We start from the raw sequence: 20,992 nt of genomic DNA on the forward strand, positions 1-20,992 counted from the left end.
CCCCCGCCCCCACCTTGTCTCAGTCCCAACCCGCGAACTTAGCACCACATTCCTAACCTGCAATCTTCTTCCTGACCTCTCCGCCCCCACTCCAGCCCCTTACCTTAACCTTCTTCCACCTATCGCATTTCCAACACCCCTCCCCCAAGTCCCTCCTCCCTACCTTTTATCTTAGCCTACTTGGCATACTTTCCTCACTCCTGAAGAAGGGCTCATCCCCGAAACTTCAATTCTCCTGCTCCTTGGATGCTGCCCTGACCTGCTGCGCTTTTCCAGCAACACATTTTCAGCCCTAGATTCCTCAGCCTGGAGAAACAATCTCAGTGTCTAAACATGTCAAATCCTGTCAGCATCTTCTACATTTCAATGAAATTGCCACTTCAAACCCCTCCAGTAAACTCTCCAGTAAACTAGAATCTTATATGCAAAATATTTCTCTCAGCTTTGCACAAACGATATTCCCTATGAAAAGTTTCTCAATACCTGTGAATCATTAGTTATTCTGAACACTGCATCCCAGAAGAATTGTAAATCTCTATATGGTGGTCATCGCAGAATAAGATGGGAATCAAAACAATGTCTGTAACTCAGAACCTACAGGCACTTCAGATCTTTGATTACAAATGCAAATCTACCCTATATAAAAAACCATTTTGTTTCTCTTGTCATCTGAGATTATCATAGTACGTTGATGCATATTATATAATTAAACTCACCAACAAATACACAATATTTCAAAACATGAAAATAAACATTCTTAGCAGCTAAAAATTGTCTCTTACAAACACAACACAGGCAAGAAAGGAAGTTTGAGGGGGATCTGCCTCTGGAGGTAGTATGGGCTGAAGTCAGAAATAGGAAAGGTGCAGTCACCTTGTTGGGTGTTTATTATAGGCCCCCCAATAGCAGCAGAGATGTGGAGAAACAGATTGGGAAACAGATTTTGGAAAGGTGCAGAAGCCACAGGGTCGTAGTCATGGGCGACTTCAACTTCCCAAATATTGATTGGAAGCTCTTTAGATCAAGTAGATTGGATGGGGCGGTGTTTGTGCAGTGTATCCAGGAAGCTTTTCTAACGCAGTATGTAGATTGTCCAACCAGAGGGGAGGCCATATTGGATTTGGTACTCGGTAACGAACCGGGACAAGTGGTGGGCTTGTTAGTGGGTGAACATTTTGGTGATGGCGACCACAATTCTGTGACTTTCACCTTGGTTATGGAGAGAGATAGGTGCGCACAACAAGGGAGTTTTTACAATTGGGGGAAGGGAAATTACGATGCTGTAAGACAGGATTTGAGGAGCATACGTTGGGAGCATAGGCTGTCAGGGAAGGATGTGGTGGAAATGTGGAACTTTTTCAAGGAGCAGATACGACGTGTCCTTGATATGTATGTACCGATCAGGCAGGAAAGAAATGGTCGTGTGAGGGAGCCTTGGTTGACGAGGGAGGTTGAATGTCTAGTAAAGAGGAAGAAGGAGGCTTACATAAGGTTGAGGAAACAGGGTTCAGACAGAGCAGTGGAGGGATACAGGATAGCCAGAAGGGACCTGAAGAAAGGGATTAGGAGAGCTAAGAGAGGGCATGAAAAATCCTTGGCGGATAGGATCAAGGATAACCCCAAGGCATTCTATGCGTATGTGAGAAACCTGAGAATGACGAGAACGAGGGTAGGTCCGATCAAGGACAGTGGTGGGAGACTGTGTATTGAGTCGGAAGAGATAGGAGAGGTCTTGAACAAGTACTTCTCTTCAGTATTTACGAACGAGAGGGACCGTATTGTTGAAGAGGAGAGTGTGAAACGGACTGATAAGCTAGAAGAGATACCTGTTAGGAAGGAAGATGTGTTGGACATTTTGAACAACTTGAGGATAGACAAGTCCCCCGGGCCTGACGGGATATATCCTAGGATTATGTGGGAAGCAAGAGAGGAAATTGCAGTACCGTTGGCAATGATCTTCTCGTCTTCACTGGCAACGGGGGTGGTACCTGGGGACTGGAGAGTAGCGAATGTTGTGCCCCTGTTCAAAAAAGGGAATAGGGATAACCCCGGGAATTACAGGCCAGTTAGTCTTACTTCTGTGGTAGGTAAAGTAATGGAAAGGGTACTGAGGGATAGGATTTACGAGTATCTGGAAAGACACTGCTTGATTAGGGACAGCCAGCACGGATTTGTGAAGGGTAGGTCTTGCCTTACAAGTCTTATTGAATTCTTCGAGGAGGTGACCAAGCATGTGGATGAGGGTAGAGCAGTGGATGTAGTGTACATGGATTTTAGTAAGGCATTTGATAAGGTTCCCCATGGTAGGCTTATGCGGAAAGTCAGGAGGCATGGGATAGAGGGAAATTTGGCCAATTGGATAGAAAACTGGCTAACCGGTCGAAGTCAGAGAGTGGTGGTAGATGGTAAATATTCAGCATGGAGCCCAGTTACAAGTGGAGTTCCGCAGGGATCAGTTCTGGGTCCTCTGCTGTTTGTAATTTTTATTAATGACTTAGATGAGGGAGTCGAAGGGTGGGTCAGTAAATTTGCAGATGATACAAAGATAGGTGGAGTTGTGGACAGTGAGGAGGGCTGTTGTCGGCTGCAGAGGGACTTAGATATGATGCAGAGCTGGGCTGAGGAGTGGCAGATGGAGTTCAACCCTGCCAAGTGTGAGGTTGTCCATTTCGGAAGAACAAATAAGAATGCGGAATACAGGGTTAATGGTAGGGTTCTTGGTCAGGTGGAGGAACAGAGGGATCTTGGGGTCTATGTACATAGATCTTTGAAGGTTGCCACTCAGGTGGATAGAGTTTGTAAGGAGGCCTATGGAGTATTATCGTTCATTAGCAGAGGGATTGAATTCAAGAGTCGTGAAGTGATGCTGCAGCTGTACAGGACTTTGGTTAGGCCACAGTTGGAGTACTGTGTGCAGTTCTGGTCGCCTCACTTTAGGAAAGATGTGGAAGCTTTGGAGAGGGTGCAGAGAAGATTTACCAGGATGTTGCCTGGAATGGACAGTAGGGCGTACGAGGATAGGTTGAGAGTTCTCGGCCTTTTCTCGTTGGAACGGCGAAGGATGGGGGGTGACTTGACAGAGGTTTATAAGATGATCAGAGGAATAGATAGAGTAGACAGTCAGAAACTTTTTCCCCGGGTACAACAGAGTGTTACAAGGGGACATAAATTTAAGGTGAAGGGTGGAAGGTATAGGGGAGATGTCAGGGGTGGGTTCTTTACCCAGAGAGTGGTGGGGGCATGGAATGCGCTGCCCGTGGGAGTGGTAGAGTCAGAATCATTGGCGACCTTTAAGCGGCATTTGGATAGGTACATGGATGGGTGCTTAATCTAGGATAGAAGTTCGGCACAACATCGTGGGCCGAAGGGCCTGTTCTGTGCTGTATTGTTCTATGTTCTATGCTCTAAGATGAGCCAAATGATGTCCCTCTGTGATATACAACGGTGTACACTAATAAATGAAACTTCAGGTGAATTTAAAACAGCTCATTAATTCTACTTAAATCTTCAATTCTCTAGCAACCTGTGCATTACAAAAACATGACTGCACTTAAAGTATTCACCACATAATTAGTTGTAATAGGTAACTTAACAAGAGGAGTTTCAAATTCAAATTATACTGTTATGTTCTGCAATGTTTATAGTAAGCAAGGAACAAAACGCATGAACATTGCTTAATCTGTACTTTGTAAATGGCCCACATATGACAAAGCTGAAGTGATAAATAAGATATTTCAATATAAAGTTTTTTAATAGCAAACTAAGTTTGCAAACTAACCAAAAGTTGTAAATTTTAATTATCAACTTTTCAGCTTTTCTATTTTTATACAATTTTAGCAAACTTTTATGCTGCCATAAATAATTTAAAAACAGCACTGAGAGTAGATGTTTTATGAATAAATTATTTTGGAAAAATAGTAAAATTACAGAACAGACTTGGTCATCTAACCTGTTGCATCTATGCCATCTAGAAAACAGCTTGTCAACCCAATCTCAATTTCCAGTTCTTGATAACTTTCCCTCTAGGCCACGGCACTTCAAGCATATATCCTTATCTTAAATGCATTTATTCTAAATGCAATAAGGATTTCTGTCTCTAGCGGCCTTTCAGGCAGTGACCTCTAGAGCTTTGGTCACCACCCATGGATTTCTTTTTGGAAAATAAATCTTTCATGTATACTCTATGTTCCTCATAGTTTTATGTACCTCAATAAAATCTGTCTCCTCCAATCCAAAGAATACTAACTCTGCCCATTACAATCTATTCTCACAGATTGCAATGGACAAGTGACATGACGGCTCAGTGGTTAGCACAATTGCCTCACAGCACCTCTGCTTGAATCCAGCCTCTATGGAGTTTTCACATTCTCCCTGTGTCTGCATGCGTTTGCCTGGTTGCTTCCTCCCACACTCCAAAGATGTGCAGATTAGATGGACTGGCCAAGATAAATTGTCTGCAGTGTCTAGGGATGTGCAGGCTAGGTGGGTTAGCCACGGGGAATGCAAAGTTATAGGAATATTGTGGGGTGTCTGGGTGTGATGCTCTTTGGGGGGTTGGTGTAAACGGGCTGAATGGCCTTTTTCTGCACTGTAGGGATTCTATGAGTATTGTTAAAATTCTCCAGTCTGCAACATCTTTGCAAATCTTGTCATACCATATAGTGTAATGCAGAGACCAAAACTGTACACACCATCGCAGCTGTGGTTGAACTATTGTTTTATATAACTCTAGTGTAATTCAACTTTAACTCTATATTGAGCTATTAATATAAATTCAGACATTTCTTAATTGAACAATTTTGTGGAGTCAACTACTTCCACAAAATATTACTCCAATAATTTTTTAAAAATTACTTGAGTTTGATTAAAACAGTAACACTGACAATTTTAACCCATTTTACTTGTACTTTAAAATATAAAGGAACAAAATTAAAATAGTCTTAATACTTACTGTGTATGGAGGGGTAGGCAAAGAAATCTGTGAAACTACTCTTAGCAAGTGTCCATCCACATCACTATAATGACCTATCGTAATGTGGACCACTATTGAATTTAGTTCCGTTAAATGTGTTGAAAAAGTAAATGGCCGTGGCAGTGGGACACGTGATTCAACTTCATAAACTTCATCTTCTTCACCTTCTGGCCAAGCAATGTTTAAAGTTTCAGAAGTACATCTCCGCTGAATAGACTCCATATCAAGAAGTGTTTAATCCCACTCTTATACATGGGCTTTTATTTTACAGTAAAAGCTTATCATTTTACTAATGAGCTCAAGCCTTATCAAAACCATCACCAACCCAATGCAACTTCAAATCAGCTGACACTTTTTGCAAGTCTTCAGCAAAGGTCTATTCAACAGATGATCACAAGTTGAAAGCAGTGAACAGATAGCAAAAAATTGGCAAAAAAAGTTAATAAATCACTTTTGTTTAGCTTATGACAGAATGCTTTAGTCAACTCCAAAAACACTTTAGAGAATTAAGATCCATGCTTCAGTTTATGAAACTCATGGATGATGAGTTACGTAGTCAGTTGCCATTTCAATAAAGTTCACTGCTGATTTAAAAAAAAATACATCTGCTCCAAGCCAGTGTAACTAAAGAAATCCATCTTATACTCATTCAATAATTATCTGCCTCAGTGTAGCTAAATAGATCACTGGAGTTTGTCCTGTTGCGTACTTGAGTCTTCAAATAAAACAGTGTATGGAACGTTGAGATCACACTTCAAAAATGGTTGTTTTCGTAGGAGCACAAGAGCTGTAGTCTGCTTCCTGAACCCAATGATACAATAACTGCTTCCTGGATTTAGATTTTACATGCAGTGCAGGGGAGTGGCCTAATGTTCATACCTCCAAGCAACCTAGCAGGTGTGACTGCAAACAAAGGTCAGTCAGCACAGAGCCAGTAAAACAGGATTCAAAATCCACGTCACTGCAAGTGCTAATTGCTGGTGCCAAGAACTTTGCATTTCAATTTCAGAAAGTTTACAAAACTATGTATATTTTTAAAAATACATTCCACAGCTATATATCCAAACTTAGATGTCAGTCTTGGCTTGATGCTACAGCATTATTACAATTAGAAAGTTGTGACTTTAAACCTCTTTCCAGGACATAAGCATATAATCTTAGTTGAACATTCAGTAACTGCTACACTGTCACAGGCATTGCTTTTTAGTTCAGATGCTAAGACGAGGCGTTGCCTGTCTTTGCATGTCATACTATCTGAACAACAGGTGGGAAGCTCTCCATGTATGTTGGCAATGTTAATTCCTCAATTAACATCACTACATAGACTATCTAGTCATTTATCTCATTGATATTTGAGACTATTCTGTGCAAATTGGCTAACCATATTTCGCCTTGAAAATGTGACCGTAATTCAAAGGCTGTCAAAAAACATAACTGAATGTTTTAAAAGCTTGTGAAAGGCTCTATTTAAGTTCTATTAAAATATTAATGCTCAGAAGAATTTTTTAAAAAGTCCTGAAGCACAAATACCTCAAAAACATTTCTCAACTAAAAATACCTAATTTGTAAACAATATTCTCAAAATCCTTCCTTTAGTGGCATAAAAAGCAATCGTTGTCCAAAACGAATTCCATAACTTCAGTAATTCATTGTCAATCAAGCAATAAAGTAATAAGACATATGTACAATTCAATTCAACCACAAGAATTTGATTAATTTAAAGTTTTGTCCCCAAAATAAAGTAACTACTTATATTACAAACAACTTGTATTTATAGTCCATAAGATTAGACTAGATTACTTAGAGTGTAGAAACAGGCCCTTCAGCCCAACAAGTCCACACCGATCCTCCGAAGAGCAACCCACCTAGACCCATTCCCCTACATTTACACCTTCACCTAACACTATGGGCAACTTAACATGGCCAGTTCACCTAACCTGCATATCTTTGGACTGTGGAAGGAAACCGGAGTACCCGGAGGAAACCCACGCATACACGGGGAGAATGTACAAACTCCACACAGGCAGTAGCCAGAGGTGGGAATTGAACCCAGGTCTCTGGCGCTGTGAGGCAGTAGTGTTAACAACTGTGCCACCCCAATAAATAGAGATGCAAGTTCATCAAGCGGTTTCTCATTGCACAAATGATGCCAGTCCTGCTGAATATTTCCAGCATTTTCTCTTTGTAATTAAAGAAAATTTAGAGCAGATGCCCAAAGGTTTGGTTAAACAGGTAGGCTGATATTAAGTACTTTTAATGAGAAGCACTGATTGGACAGCAGTGAAGTTTGGAGAGAGAATTTCAGACGTTATGATTCCAGCAGTTGAAGGCAATGCTATCAATGGACAAAATAAAAATCATATGATGCTTGACAGAGATCTGAATTGTTATAGCACTTAACATGACAACTAGATGGCTCAAAAAAAGCTTTATAGCCAATGTACTATGATGCGCCTTTTGAAGTGTAATCACTTTTTTCTTTGTCCATGAGATTTGGGTGTCATTGACTAGTCAGCATTATTACCCACTGCTGTTGTCCAGAGGCTATTTAAAAGTCAACCACTATGAAATAGGCCTAGAATCCCAAGTAGGCCATACCAGGTAAGAATGGAAAATTTGCTTCCCTAAAATACATCAATAGGTTTTTATAATGTAGTTACATGGTTGTCATTAAACCAAGATCCAGTGCACCCTTGACCTTTCTGGACTTCCAACACACAGATTTGTAATTTATGCGGATCATGAAGCTTCATGCATTCTTTTTATTAACACGTATATCAAATAGTTAGGTGACTACTATTGCAGTCATTGACTGGCACAGACTCAATAATCCAAAGAGCTTTTTCCTTAGACTTATATGACTCTAAATTTTCTACTCTCCTTGTAAATCTTAGCTTTTACGATGATCTATAAATAGGTAAGACCTTTTAACATGTTACAGACTTCTCCAATCATATATTTTAGTATTAGATTTATTTCTGCTTCCAGTACAAGGTTAAATAAGTAAGTTAACAACAAGCATCATTCTCTCAACTCAACTCTTGATATAAGTCACATTTCGTATCTAGTGTCAAATGTAGTTATTGGTTTAAAAGTTTTATTTCTGCCACTATCAGATGACAACATGAAAGTAAAATCAAATCAACCCCTATTTAGATAGTACTTTTAATTATGGTAAGTACTCCACATTGCAAAAACTGTTGGTGCAATTCCCAGAAGAGTAATTCCAAAGTATAATCAAGTTAACATGAATCAGCAACATAATCAACTTTGATCGTGTGCAAAGGAATATAGATTGGGCAGTAAAACACCAAAGAAACTAAAATCAACCATAAGTTTGTAACATGCACTGGTATCTTAACCCAGACCAGTAGGCTGGTTACATAACATCCAAACTGCTCTGACTCTCAAAGGCATACTCAGTATCGAGTGTATCCTTTCCTTTATGTACAAGTTTCCATTTGATGGAAGTTAGAATGATAGAGAATCAAAGAATTTCTATCGAAGTACAGAAAGAAGCCATTCAGCCCATTGCGTCTGCACAGGCCCTTCGAAGAGCATCCCACCCAGACCCAGCTCCATACCCTATCTCCGTACCCCAGGGCTAATCCACCTAGCCTACATGCCCCTGGACAATACAGACAATTTATCATGGCCAATCCACCTAACCTGCACACCTTTGTACTGTGGGAAGAAACCAGAGCACCCAGCAGAAATCCAAATCTGGGAACACAGACAGTCACCTGAGGCTGGAATTGAACCAGAGTCCCCAGCACTATGAGGCAGCAGGCTAATTACTGAGCCACTGTGCTGCCATGGATGCTGAATGTGCATGCAGATGAGCCTTTCCAAAGCTACTGTCCCATCTCTTCATTTAAAAAAAAAATGTTGAGAGGTGTGATCACTGAAGATCGTTGGGCCTTAGTATGGTGTAATTCAATGGACAGGATGCTGGAGTGACCCTTTAGAGGAACCTATATATGTTGCTGTGGTGAAAATAGAGGGGTACTTTAGTACAATTCCACGAAAATTCTTGAAATGCACCTTCCAAATGATGGAAGCCCTAGGTAGGTGACTGAGCAAGTGGGTGAGAGTAGAAAGTTGTTAATGAGGAAACAAAACCTCAATTCAAACTTGTATAGAAAATATGTTACCTGATGGGTAGTTTCACTGATAGCTTCCAGCAACTTTTCCAAAGCAGCTTGCAGACGAGCGCCCACATTTAGTACAAGCTCTTCAGTCTCAGGATCCAGTTCTCCACTGCTGAAAATGCTCTCTGTGAAATGGTGAGACAGCTCCAGTCCTCCATCTGGAGCTCCAGCCATTCCTCCTGGCCAGATACTACTATCATCCCCTGCTGTGTCTTGTCCATGATAGGAATGTAACTGCTCTTCTGAGGATTAAACAAAAAGTCTATAAATCGCACTTTGCTCACTGAACACAAGACCATTTCACAATAATAGTTATGAAAGCATTCAGAGCTTTAGTTCAAACATACTGGTCCAGATTTTGCATCATTAAATATTTTGAAGTTGCCTGCATTCACAGCCATTACTTCTTTGAAATTGACAGCAATTTTTGGAAATCCAAAGTCTACTGCCAGCGGTCCTATACCTCTTCAAAAAGTCCCACTTTACAAATTCCCTAAATCCGTATACAATTTAGAGGTTACTGAGCGAACTTTACTCTTTTATCCAACTAATGTCATTGTAATGATCTTTGAAGAAGTTACACATTAGTGAATGATGGGTACCTGGGTTTTTAATGACACATTAAGTTCACAATTATTATTGAATAACTCCTCTAGCTCTGTGGAAAGTGTCAAAGTTTTCCATTATGCTTCAAAAATTCCATATTTTAATAATTGTTTTATAAACCCAATACATCCCTGAAGGTGGTAGGACATGTTAATAGGGTAGTTAAGGCAGCATGTGGGATGGTTGCCTTTATCAGTTGCGGCACAGATTATAAGAGCAGGGAGGCTATGTTGGAGCAATACATAAATTTGAATAGGCCACAGCTGAAGTACTGGTGCAATTACGGTCAGCATACTATAGGAACAATGTCATTGGACTGGATGGGTTGCAAAGGAAATTCACCAGGCTTTTGTTTGGGATAAAGCATTTTAGTTATGAAAAGAGACTGAATAAGCTCTGGATGTTTTCTTTGGAGCAGATTGAGGGGAGGCCTGATAGAGCTATATTAGATTATAAGGGGCATAGACATGTTGGATAGGAAGCATTTCCCTTAGTTGAGGAATCAATAACATGGAGCCATAATTTTGAAGAGAAATGCAGGAGGTTTAGATGATTTGAAAAAACTCCTTTCTACCTAGAGGGTGGTAGGGGTGTGAAATGGACTGCCTGGGAGGGTTTTTGAGGCAGGAAACATCACAGCCTTTAAAAAGTACTTGGGATGGGCACTTGAAGTGTCACAACATGCAAGGTTAAGGGCCTAGTATAAGTAGTAGTGTATTTTTGTTGGTAGAAACTCATTTGTACAAAGAGCCTGTTCTGTACTTTATGGTTCTATGCAACATTTTTGATATTTCATGCATTTTTAATATGCATATGAGTCATTTATTTCACTCTGTAAAATGTCATTGATAACGCATTTTATTTCATGGTGCTCTGTCTGAGAGAACACTTTGAAGTGATTGGCTACATATCCTAATGCCATCACAGCTTTTGGATACTTGCACCTGGAGACAATACATCCCCACATCCAATGCCACAAATCACTATAAATTTGTGCACCTGATCCTTCTGGATCAATTGCAAAGAGTCATTTCACTGCTGATTGTAAAACTAGGGGCATTTCAGTAACAATATCAGTACGTATACTGTCTACTAGCCTTCAAAAACTTTCTAAAATAAATGTTGTTTCTAACATTTTGAATTAAGATTACTTAAGAATTTTAGTAAACTACATAGAGAACACATTATAAGCCTGCTTAAAAATACATAGAACAGTAGCTTTGGTAATGAAATCAAAAACACAACTTATGGGCTTAAATTTTCAGATGTCTAGAAGGTTAAGAGATAAACAAACATTTTAGTAATTCTGGGAAAAATATGGAAGAAATATAATAGTGATACACCAGTGGAGTGAGTTAATCAAGTAATCATTCAGCACAGAAAACTTTGGGTTTACTATGCTAAGACAGCTGTTTGAAAGGAACATGTCTTACTCACTGGTACTTCCCACATAACTTAAAATCCTTGTAAGGTAGAGTGTGTGTTGCTGGAAAAGCACAGCAGGTCAAGCAGCATCCGAGAAACAGGTAAATAAACGTTTTGGGCTGGAGCCCTTCGCCAGAAACGTTGATTCTTCTGCTCCTCGGATGCTGCCTGACCTCCATTGCTTTTCCAGCACCACACACTCAACTCTGATGTCGAGCAGCTGCAGACCTCATTGTCTCCCTACAAAGATTTTAAACCTATTTATTGATGAACCAACTATTTTATATAATTAGAAGAGAAACATATACAATGTCTTTGGGGAAAAACAACTATTATTCTACATTGACTATTGTTTAATTGATTTCAAAGGCAGTTGAAGAGGCTTTACACCAGAGACAAACAAAATGAATGAGCATGACTTTAAGCTAACCAAGCAACATGAATCACTAATTGAATGAGAAGTCAGGGATAGAGTGATAGCAAAAAGAAATTTTTTTGATTCATGGAATGTAACAAGGGGTTATGATTTGTAAGGGCTTTAGCTTTCCATATGAATTAATAACACAAAGAAATCCTGAGTCACATATTTAAATTAATAGGTATAGTTAAATTGCCTGGTTGGAAGTAGGTAGCGAGAACATAGTCAAAAAATGCAAAAGTGAGCAAAACTACACCAGAATGCAAATTCTACAAGGGGAATTGTTTGTCATTTATATAAATGATTTGGATGAGAACACAGGAAGCATAGTTAATAAGCTTGAGGATGACAGCAAAAACTCGTGGTATAGTAGACAATGAAGAAGGATATCTAAGATTACAAAGGGATCATGATCAATTGGGACAATGGGCCGAGGAATGGCAGATGGAGCTTAATTTAAATAAATATGAGGTGTTGCATTTTGGTTAGACAAACAAGGACAGGAGTTATACAGTTAATGGTTCAACCCTGGGAAGTGTTGTCGAACAGAGGGATCTAAGAGGTTAGGTACATAGCTCCTTGAAAGTGGTGTCACAGATAGACAGGGTGCATGATTGCCTTTCTTGCTTAGATCATTGAGTATAGGAGTTGGGATGTTATTTTGTGGTTGGACTGGATGTTGGCGAGGCCACTTCTGGAGTATTGTGTATAGTTCTGGTCACCCTGCTATAGGACAGATATTATTAAGTTGGAGAGGACACAGAAAAGATTTAGAAGAATGTTACTAGGACCTGAGGATTTGAGTGGAGAGCCTGGGACTTTTTTCACTGGAGTGGAGGAGGTTGAAGAATACATTATGAAGGTTTGTAAAACCATAAGGGCATAGAGAAGGTGAATAGCAAAGGCCTTTTCCCTGCGATAAGTTAGTTCAAAACTGGAGGGGATAATGTTAAGGTGAGAGGAGAAAGATTTAAAAGGGACCTTAGGGGCAACTGTTTCATACAGAGGATAGTTCATTTGAGTAATGAACCACCAGAGGGAGTGGTAGATTCAGGTACAGTTACAATATTTAAAAGGCATTTGGATAGGTACATGAATAGAAAATGTTTAGAAGGATATGGAGCAAACGCAGGCAAATGGGACTAGTTTACTTTGGGAAACTTGGTCGACATGAACGCATTAGACCAGAGGGTATACTACATGATTCTATTACTCTAAGTATAAAATTATCTCCTGTAAATCCAACAAAGATCAATGTGAATATTTTCTGATGAGAAATTAGGAGCTAGAAACAGAATTTAGATACCCAAGTACAAAACTAAAAAGCTATTTTTTATTAAATTAGGACTGAAAATCACAAGAAAGAAAGTGATCTTCGGCTGTATAGAATCAGACCCCAGTCTGCAGCACTGCAATCACTTTTGGAACACTGCACATCAGGAAGGAATTATAGTCTTGGAGAAAATAATGGGAAATTTAAGAGATGTATATAAGGGCTTGGAAGACAAATCACAATACTGTTGTATTCCATTGAGCATAGAGAATTGCAAGATGATGTAATAGAGATGTTTAAAATAATAGTGATTTGATGGAGTGGATATGCGGAACATAAGCTTAACGTTACAGTTGGATCATTCAGGAGTAAGATGCACCTTCTTTGTACAAAGGTTTGTGGAAATTGCATCTCCTAAAGAATGTGGATGGACTGAGTCAATTAAAATGTTTATGACTGAATTAGACAGATATTTGTTTGGTCAGGGATATGAAGAAAAGGCAAGTAAATATAGACAATACCAGTTATGATCAAAACTGAAAAGTTCAATGGTGTCTCTTTATTCATGCAATGTTAGTTTCAATATTCCAGTGCTTTGTTATCATTACTTCCTGCAAGACTGAACTAGGACACTAATTTAAACTAATAGTCAGGAAATTAAAAGCTTTCAAATGTATAAAACAGTAAGTGAATTAATGAAGGTATTAGCCAATGTTAACATAATTCTCCAAGTATGGCATGTTTACTGTGCTTTGAACATACTTTAAACAGACCTAGCAACTCAAACTTAGGCATCCACATGGTGCTGTGGGCCATCAGCAGAATTGTGCCTGACCACAATCTGTAACTTTTTGCCTCAGTATAACTGAATCAAACCAGAAGATCAACACTGGTTTGATGAAAAGTGCAGGAGGGCATGCTTCTCAAAACCAGGCATATATAAAATGAAGGTGTCAACTTCGTGAAACAACTATCCAGGATGACCTGCATCCCAAACATTAGAAGCAATATGAAACAGATAGAGCTAAATGATCTCACAACCAACAGGTCTGAGTGAAGCTATGCAGTCCTGTCACAACGAGTCCTGAATAGTGGCAAACCATTAAACAACTCTCAGGTGTGGAGGCTCCATAAATATCCTCATCCTCAATGAGTCATAGGGGGTGACAGCACAGAAAAAAGGCCTTTTGACCCACTGAGTCTGCACCTATTAAAAACAACCACCAACTATTTTAATCACATTTTGCACCATTTGGTCCATAGCCCTGTATGGTTTGGCATTACAAATGTACATCGCAAGGGTTTCTGCTTCGACCACCCTTACAGGACGTGAGTCCCAGATTCCCATTATCGTGTGGGTGAGAAACAATTTCCTCATATCCCAACTAAACCTCCTGTTTTACTATGCTCCCTGTCATTGATCCCTCCACCATGGGGAAAAGTTTCTTTCCAACTAGCCTAAACTATGCCTCCTTTTAATTTTATACATCTCAATTCTGGCCCTGCTCAGCTCCTCTACTCCAAAGAAAACAATTCTATTTGAAAACAGCTAATTCTCTCTCTTCGTAGCAAAAATTATTACCTGGCAATATCCTGGTAAATCAACTCTGTACCCTCTATAGTACAATCATATCTCTCCCATAACACAGTTTGCAGGGCAGGACACAATACTGTGAGAGAACACCATATCAGTGCAAAGACAAGGCTGAAGCATTTGCATTCATCTACAGCTAGAAGTGCCAAGTGAATGATGCAACACAACCTCCTATCAAGGTCCCCAGCATCCCAGCTGCCAGTCTTCAACCAATTCAGATCACATCTCAAGAGACAAGTGAAGATTTGGATACTGTAAAAAGACTATGGGGCCTAATAACATTCAGTACATGAGTACTGAAGTATCCCTCCATAACGAGCTGTGACCTGGACAAACTGCTCCAGTACAGCGAAAACACTGGTATCTACCTGACATTTTGGGAATTTACACAGGTGTATTTAATGCACAAAAAGCAAGATGAATCCAACATGACCAATTACTGCCCTGTTAGCATAATGCCAGTCATCAAAGTGACGAAAGGGGCATCAACCCTGCTATCAAATGGAACCTGCAAAGGAATAACCTGCTCAATGATGCAACATTTTTGTTCCACCATGACTTCTAAGCTTCTGACCTTATTATACCCTTTGTCCAAACATGACCCAGAGTGGGAAATCCAGAGGGGAGTGACTGTCCCTCACATGAAGGCAGTATTCAACAAAACATGGTATCAAGAACCCTTAAAAAAAATCAGGTCAATGGAAATCAGGAGAAAACTCTGTGCTGGTTGGAGCTGACACAAAGGCACAGATCAAGACTATCATAGAATTTTCTCTACTTGCTTGGATGCATGCAGCTCTAACAACTCTCAAGAAGCTCGACACCATCCAGAACAAAGCAGGTTCCTTGACTTCTACATAATCCACCACAGGCAACGGTCACTTCCTTCACAATCAATGTACACTGGCTGCAGTGTATGCCATTTACAAGATGTGAAGCAGTTACTCACCAAACCACCATCAACAGCACATTCCAAACGAGTGACTTCTACCATCAAGAAGGACAAGAGCAGCCAATGCATTGGAATTTCACCAGTTGCAAATTCCCCAAGTCAGACACCAAAAAAAACTTGCTCTTTAATCTAAAGTCCAATTACAGTATACCTCACATTCGTCAACATCAGCCATCAACAGTTACTTTTATCTGATGAAATTAGATAATTATAGTAATCAGTATCAACATAGACATACCTTCTACAGTTCCAAGGTTCTGTAATCTGAAAGACTGCAGTGCTTCAATAGATTCTTGTGTGTCTTGATCCCATAAAGGTGTTCCCAAAGAAGGCTGTCCCCTAATGGATCTCTCCACAAAAGCTGAAACATGCCTATTTATGGTTTCTTCTGCAGCTGCCGTAGTCTTAACCACTTCTGACAACACTTTCAACAGTCTCTCATTGGTCTTTTTAAAACTATTTCTGCACAAGTAAATGAAACATTAACAAGGGAATGTTTTAATGTACAAGTTTAAACATTGTATAAAGAATAATCAAATATTAATAACACTACCTTTTTTCAAATAGAAATTAAATACAATTTCTTAATTTAGCAATTAAAAATATTGCAATTTCTTATGTCACTTAACCAGAACCAAAAGTACTCAACAGTAAGGTAGGGCAAAAACATTCATCACTGTTAAAATGAGGCAAAAAGTTGATCCTTTTCATTTTACACTCATCAGACCTAGGAAGCAAAAATAGGAGCAATATTGCAACATGATCACAGTCAAAGAGGAAATCATTTCTGACTTGCATTAAGAAGTTTTCATTGCTGTGGCAGAAGTAGAAAACTAATTGGAGAGCTTCAAGAAAGCTGAACATATATCTGGAAGGAGAGACCATGTTCAAAAGGTTGGGAGAAAAAAGGGAAGTTGGAGATATAGGGTTTGTTTTCAAGGATGGGAATGGGTAAACAATTCTTTGTCTTGAAGTGGAGAGAGTGATAATAGCAGATTTAAAAGCAAAAGGGACAGTATCTGAAGAGGGAGATCTGTTTATGGCATCAACAAACATGAGGATGAGGACAAAAGAAATGTTGGATGGTCAACAATTTATTAGGACTAAGATCAAGAAGTGTGACTCATCAAAGGAGGATCTCATAGATACATGTGGTACACATGGCTTTAGCAATTCAACCTAGCAATATTGCTGAATTTCATTGTGTTTATATATTATACCAAAAATGCACTTGAACTACTCTTCAAATTATTCTATAATTAATTCATAATTAATTTATTATTCTGTTTCACTCTGCATCAAGTTGTAGCTTTGTAGCAAATAAGTACATTCAAAAATCCTGTCATTTTACTTTAATATTTGTGTTGTCCAAATTCATTATCTCATTTCATACAAACTTTGGACTTAAAGCAACTCTACATAATATTCAATCTGTCAGCTTCAAGCTTGCTGAAACATGCATTTATGAAGTCAGTTTTTAAAATCCTAGTCTTACTCTAAACTTTAAAATTTAACTTGGGGAAATAAAATACAAATAGGGTTCAGTTAATTCACATTTTCAATGTTAAGTATTCAAACTTGTGAAGCAAATTCTTACACCATGCTAACCTTTGTTTCGTGAGGGCATTTTCATCATCGTCTTCGGATATTTCTTCACTTGTTGATATGCTCTTTGGATCGTGAGGATGTTCTTTGGATTTATGCTGGCCTTCTGTTTTGCTCTGTCCCAAGTTGTGGATTGGCAGCAAATTAACAAATGACAAAAATCCTGTCATTTTACTTTAACACTTTTCTTCCCTAAGTTCATTTCCTGATTTCATACAAACTCCACACCCAAAGCAAATTCACATAACGTTCAATTTATCAGCTCCAAATTATGCTGAAACATGCAACAAAACAACACTGTTTTTAGCCATTTCTTTTCAATGTTTTGCAAATTTGAGACCAATGCATTACATTTGGCTTGGCAAAACAAACAGCACAGAATTAAGTCCCTCTTGTATGCTGCTATGACAACACAAGACTTCTGCTATTAATGGTGTAAACGATGCCACGCCTTTACCTGGTGAAACCAATAAATACAACAGCCCCACGAATTTTACATTCATTTGTTGACAGCATTTAAGTGCTGAATTTAAATAATTGAGAAATTATTTAAAAATAAACATCAGACCCGCATTATTAGACAAGCACAATTTACCATCTCTGTCTGTGTACTGTTGTGGATTCCCTGTGAGTGTCTTTCCTTTCCAGTTGCATTAAGACTTTTAAGCTTTTCCAATTCTGCAAACATTCTTTCATTTTCTAATGTCAGTTTCTCATTATAAACAGAACCATTCTGTAAGTAAATAAAATGTGAAAAAATTCTAGTGAACATTAAATTGGTCCAATATTTTATCAATTAACATTCAAGCGTCAAATTATATTGACTGCATACTAATTTTATTTAAAACCAGATACAGGGTTTAAAAGTGAAAGAAATGGAAACATTTATCTTAGCATTTTTGATTGTTTATCAAAGGTATTGTTGAGAACTGACACTTTTCTTTTTAAGTCATACAGGGCTGAGACAGAGTAGATGGACAGAAACTGCTCTAAAGGATCAAGGACCAAGGCACTTCAACAGGCTAGCAAAAGAATTAATGGCGACATGAAGAAAAACTTTTATGCAGCAAATAGTTAGAATCTAGAATATATCAACTGCAGTGCAAGTAGTCACAATTAGCGTTTTCACAATGAGATTGATAAGCAACCACGAGAATGAATTCCACAGTGCTGCAATTTTATTATCCACTTTAGTAGGAAAAACAGAATGGCAGAATTGTATTCAAATGGTGATAAACTGGGAAATGTTGATGTACAAAGGGAACTGGATGGCCTTGTTCATCAGTCACTGAAAACATGCATACAGATGCAGCAAGCAGTTAGAAAGGCAAATAGTATATTAGCGTTCATTGCAAGGGGATTTGAGCGAAAGAGCAAGGGTGTCTTGCTGAATCTGTACCTGGAGTATTGTCAGTAGTTTTGGTGCCTTTATCTAAGCCCATTTAAGCCAGAAAATGTATATTTTAATAGTAATATTCTGTTCAGTGAATTGAGGTCAAGAATTAAAACTGCACAAGACAGAGTTAGCAACAAATTCAACAGGTTGATTCCTGGGGTGCCAGGTTTGTTCTGAGAGATTGTGTCAACTAGGCCTGCGTTCACTGGAGTTTAGTAGAATGATAGAGGGTTTCGTTGAAATGTATTATTCTGACAGGGCTGTACAGACTGGATCTGGGGATGGTGTTCCACTGGCTGTGTGTTGACTGTGTGCTCTAGAATCAAGGGCCACAGTCACAGGATACAGGGTGTACCATTTAGGACAGAAATGAGGATTTCTTCACTCAGATTGTGGTGACCCTGTGAAATTCTCCACCATATGAGTTATGGAGACCATGTACGGGATCTTTAAAGTGAAATTATGTTTAATTAATTTGCTTGAGTTTTTATTGAGATAATGTAACAGAGAGGGTTGATGAGGATAATGTTGTTGTCATGCTGTTCATCGACTTCTAAAAGGTACATAATAAAGTGACTCATAGCGGAACTGGTTAAAATCAATCACACATCTTAAATTAAGCAAAACAAATCTCAGACAACAACAAGACTAAGTGATGAGCAAATATTATTGGTAAATAATTGTTTTATGGAGTGGAGATAGGTTTATAATAAATTTCCCAGGGACAGTTTCAGCAATCCTTGAAATCCCTAATCAATGATTTGAGTCAATTGAAACTTCCAAAGAGAATTGAATTGTCTGAGAAGGAAATGTTTCCAGAGGAACAGAGAAATGGCAGGGCAGTGGCATTATGTCAGCATTCAAAATATGCCACTGGAAGGCTGGGGGTGAATTTGCACCTGAAATCCCAAAATACCCAAGACCATTCAGCCACAGGAAAGACCAATTAAGAAAAATTGATCCAATACAAAATCTTCCATACTACTTCTCCAATCACTGCCTGGTTCTCTCTCAAATTGATGCTGAGAGTGACAGGGAGGGGATGAGGGAGGAAGGCTGCAGGGGAGAGGAGGTGAGAGTGCAATCCAGAGAGAGAGAGAGAGAAAGAGAAAGAGAGAGAGTGAAAGTGTGTGAGAGAGAGAGAGAGATGGCGGGAGGACAAGAAATAATGGAGGGATAGCGTGAAACGCAGGGAGGGAGACTGCAAGGGGAGGGGAGAGAAAGAAAGGGAGGCTGCAACATGCAAGGAGAGACTAGATAGGAGGATGGAAGGAGCAGAGAAAATCAAGGAGAGGCTCCAAGAGTGTATGAGGCAGATTATGAAAGATCTGTGGAGGATGACAGAGGCAGACTGGGGAAGCAGTGGTTGGCAAACTCTAAGTGAGATGGTCTGAGGAGGAAGGCTTCAAAAGAGAACAGTTTTGAACCTGTCAATAAAGAAAGACTTCATTAACTTGGCAAAAAGCAACTTGAAAGTACTGCAAGTGAATTCCAGCTTTGTCAATCCGTGATGGTGGGGTACAAGTTGTGGCTTCATCAATCTGCAAAAGATGTCTTTAGGCTGATGACTTTCTGTGTGTAATAGTCTTTGCCAGTTCTTTTGAGCAAAAAGATTTTAATTTATGCCTGTTGCCTTGTGCTAAAAACTGTGCTGTATAAGGAAACAATGCTTTTCCTTTGTACAATATTGTGACTTTACATTTAATAGAAGGTTGATAATCATTGAGGATATCAATGAATACTTTTAATTCTGCCTTTGTACAGATCCGAAGACCATATATACTGCATATCAACAAACATACAGAAGGTATTGTTATTATGTATCTACATCACCTAGTAAATATGGAGCTAGAAGGGAAATGGAATACCTAGAAACCTTATTGTTTCCTTAAAAAAAAAACACTGAGTAAGCAAAAAATAAATCATTGGTGCCCTGCATTAGGTGAATGGCTCCTTTAGAGGGCCAGCGCAAACACAATGAGCTGTATGCCTCTTCGAGCTATAATAATTCAATGGCTCAATGAGGGTCAATTAAATATTAGTGCAACATTTGAGTGAACAAATTTGTTGCAGCAGAAACTGTTCCTCACAAAGAAGAAATTAGAGGCTGCTCAATGGTAGAAACATGCAGAAAATAAGAGACAATGTGTTAACAAAAGTAACAGTAATTGTGGAATGTCAATGTGTGGGCGAATTTGGTCATAGGCCTATTGGTTAGATAAGAGAAAGTCTCAGCTAAGGATAAGGTTCTAATACTAAATTATAGTCATGAGATAATATACATGCAACCTCGAGTTAAGTTTTTACAGGATCAGTGCTGGAAAGATACAAGCTAAATATAATCTGTGTGATTGCAGTAGAAATTTCTAACAGCAACACAACTAGAGATGGATGTAATGTATCACAAAGGAATAATACAATGCTGGATTTAATGCTATTCAATCATGATGTGAAAAGTCATGATGAAGAGAAAGCATGGGAAACAGTTCCAAGATGGAAGTCATTCTGCACAATGTGATTTAGAGAAAAAAAAAATTCAGATCTTACAGAGCACCCTGAAGAATTATGACATTTAGACCTTGATGTTTGCGCTAAGCTTA

At 38.9% G+C, this 20,992-nt stretch overlaps 1 protein-coding gene across 6 annotated transcripts in view; it reads right to left on the reverse strand.

Annotated features, from left to right (window-relative positions):
* akap9 (A kinase (PRKA) anchor protein 9) overlaps positions 1–20,992 on the reverse strand; it is a 249,318-nt gene that overhangs the window by 97,422 nt on the left and 130,904 nt on the right. For all 6 annotated transcript variants that reach the window (XM_072575788.1, XM_072575787.1, XM_072575790.1 and 3 more), the window contains 4 exons: positions 17,592–17,729; positions 17,000–17,112; positions 15,630–15,853; positions 9,127–9,365 (listed from right to left, as the gene is read on the reverse strand). In XM_072575788.1, the coding sequence (XP_072431889.1) occupies positions 9,127–9,365; positions 15,630–15,853; positions 17,000–17,112; positions 17,592–17,729 (714 nt within the window). The remainder of the gene's footprint in view (positions 1–9,126; positions 9,366–15,629; positions 15,854–16,999; positions 17,113–17,591; positions 17,730–20,992) is intronic.

This window comes from Chiloscyllium punctatum, chromosome 8, assembly GCF_047496795.1.
Source record: "Chiloscyllium punctatum isolate Juve2018m chromosome 8, sChiPun1.3, whole genome shotgun sequence".
Taxonomy (NCBI): Eukaryota; Metazoa; Chordata; class Chondrichthyes; order Orectolobiformes; family Hemiscylliidae; genus Chiloscyllium; species Chiloscyllium punctatum.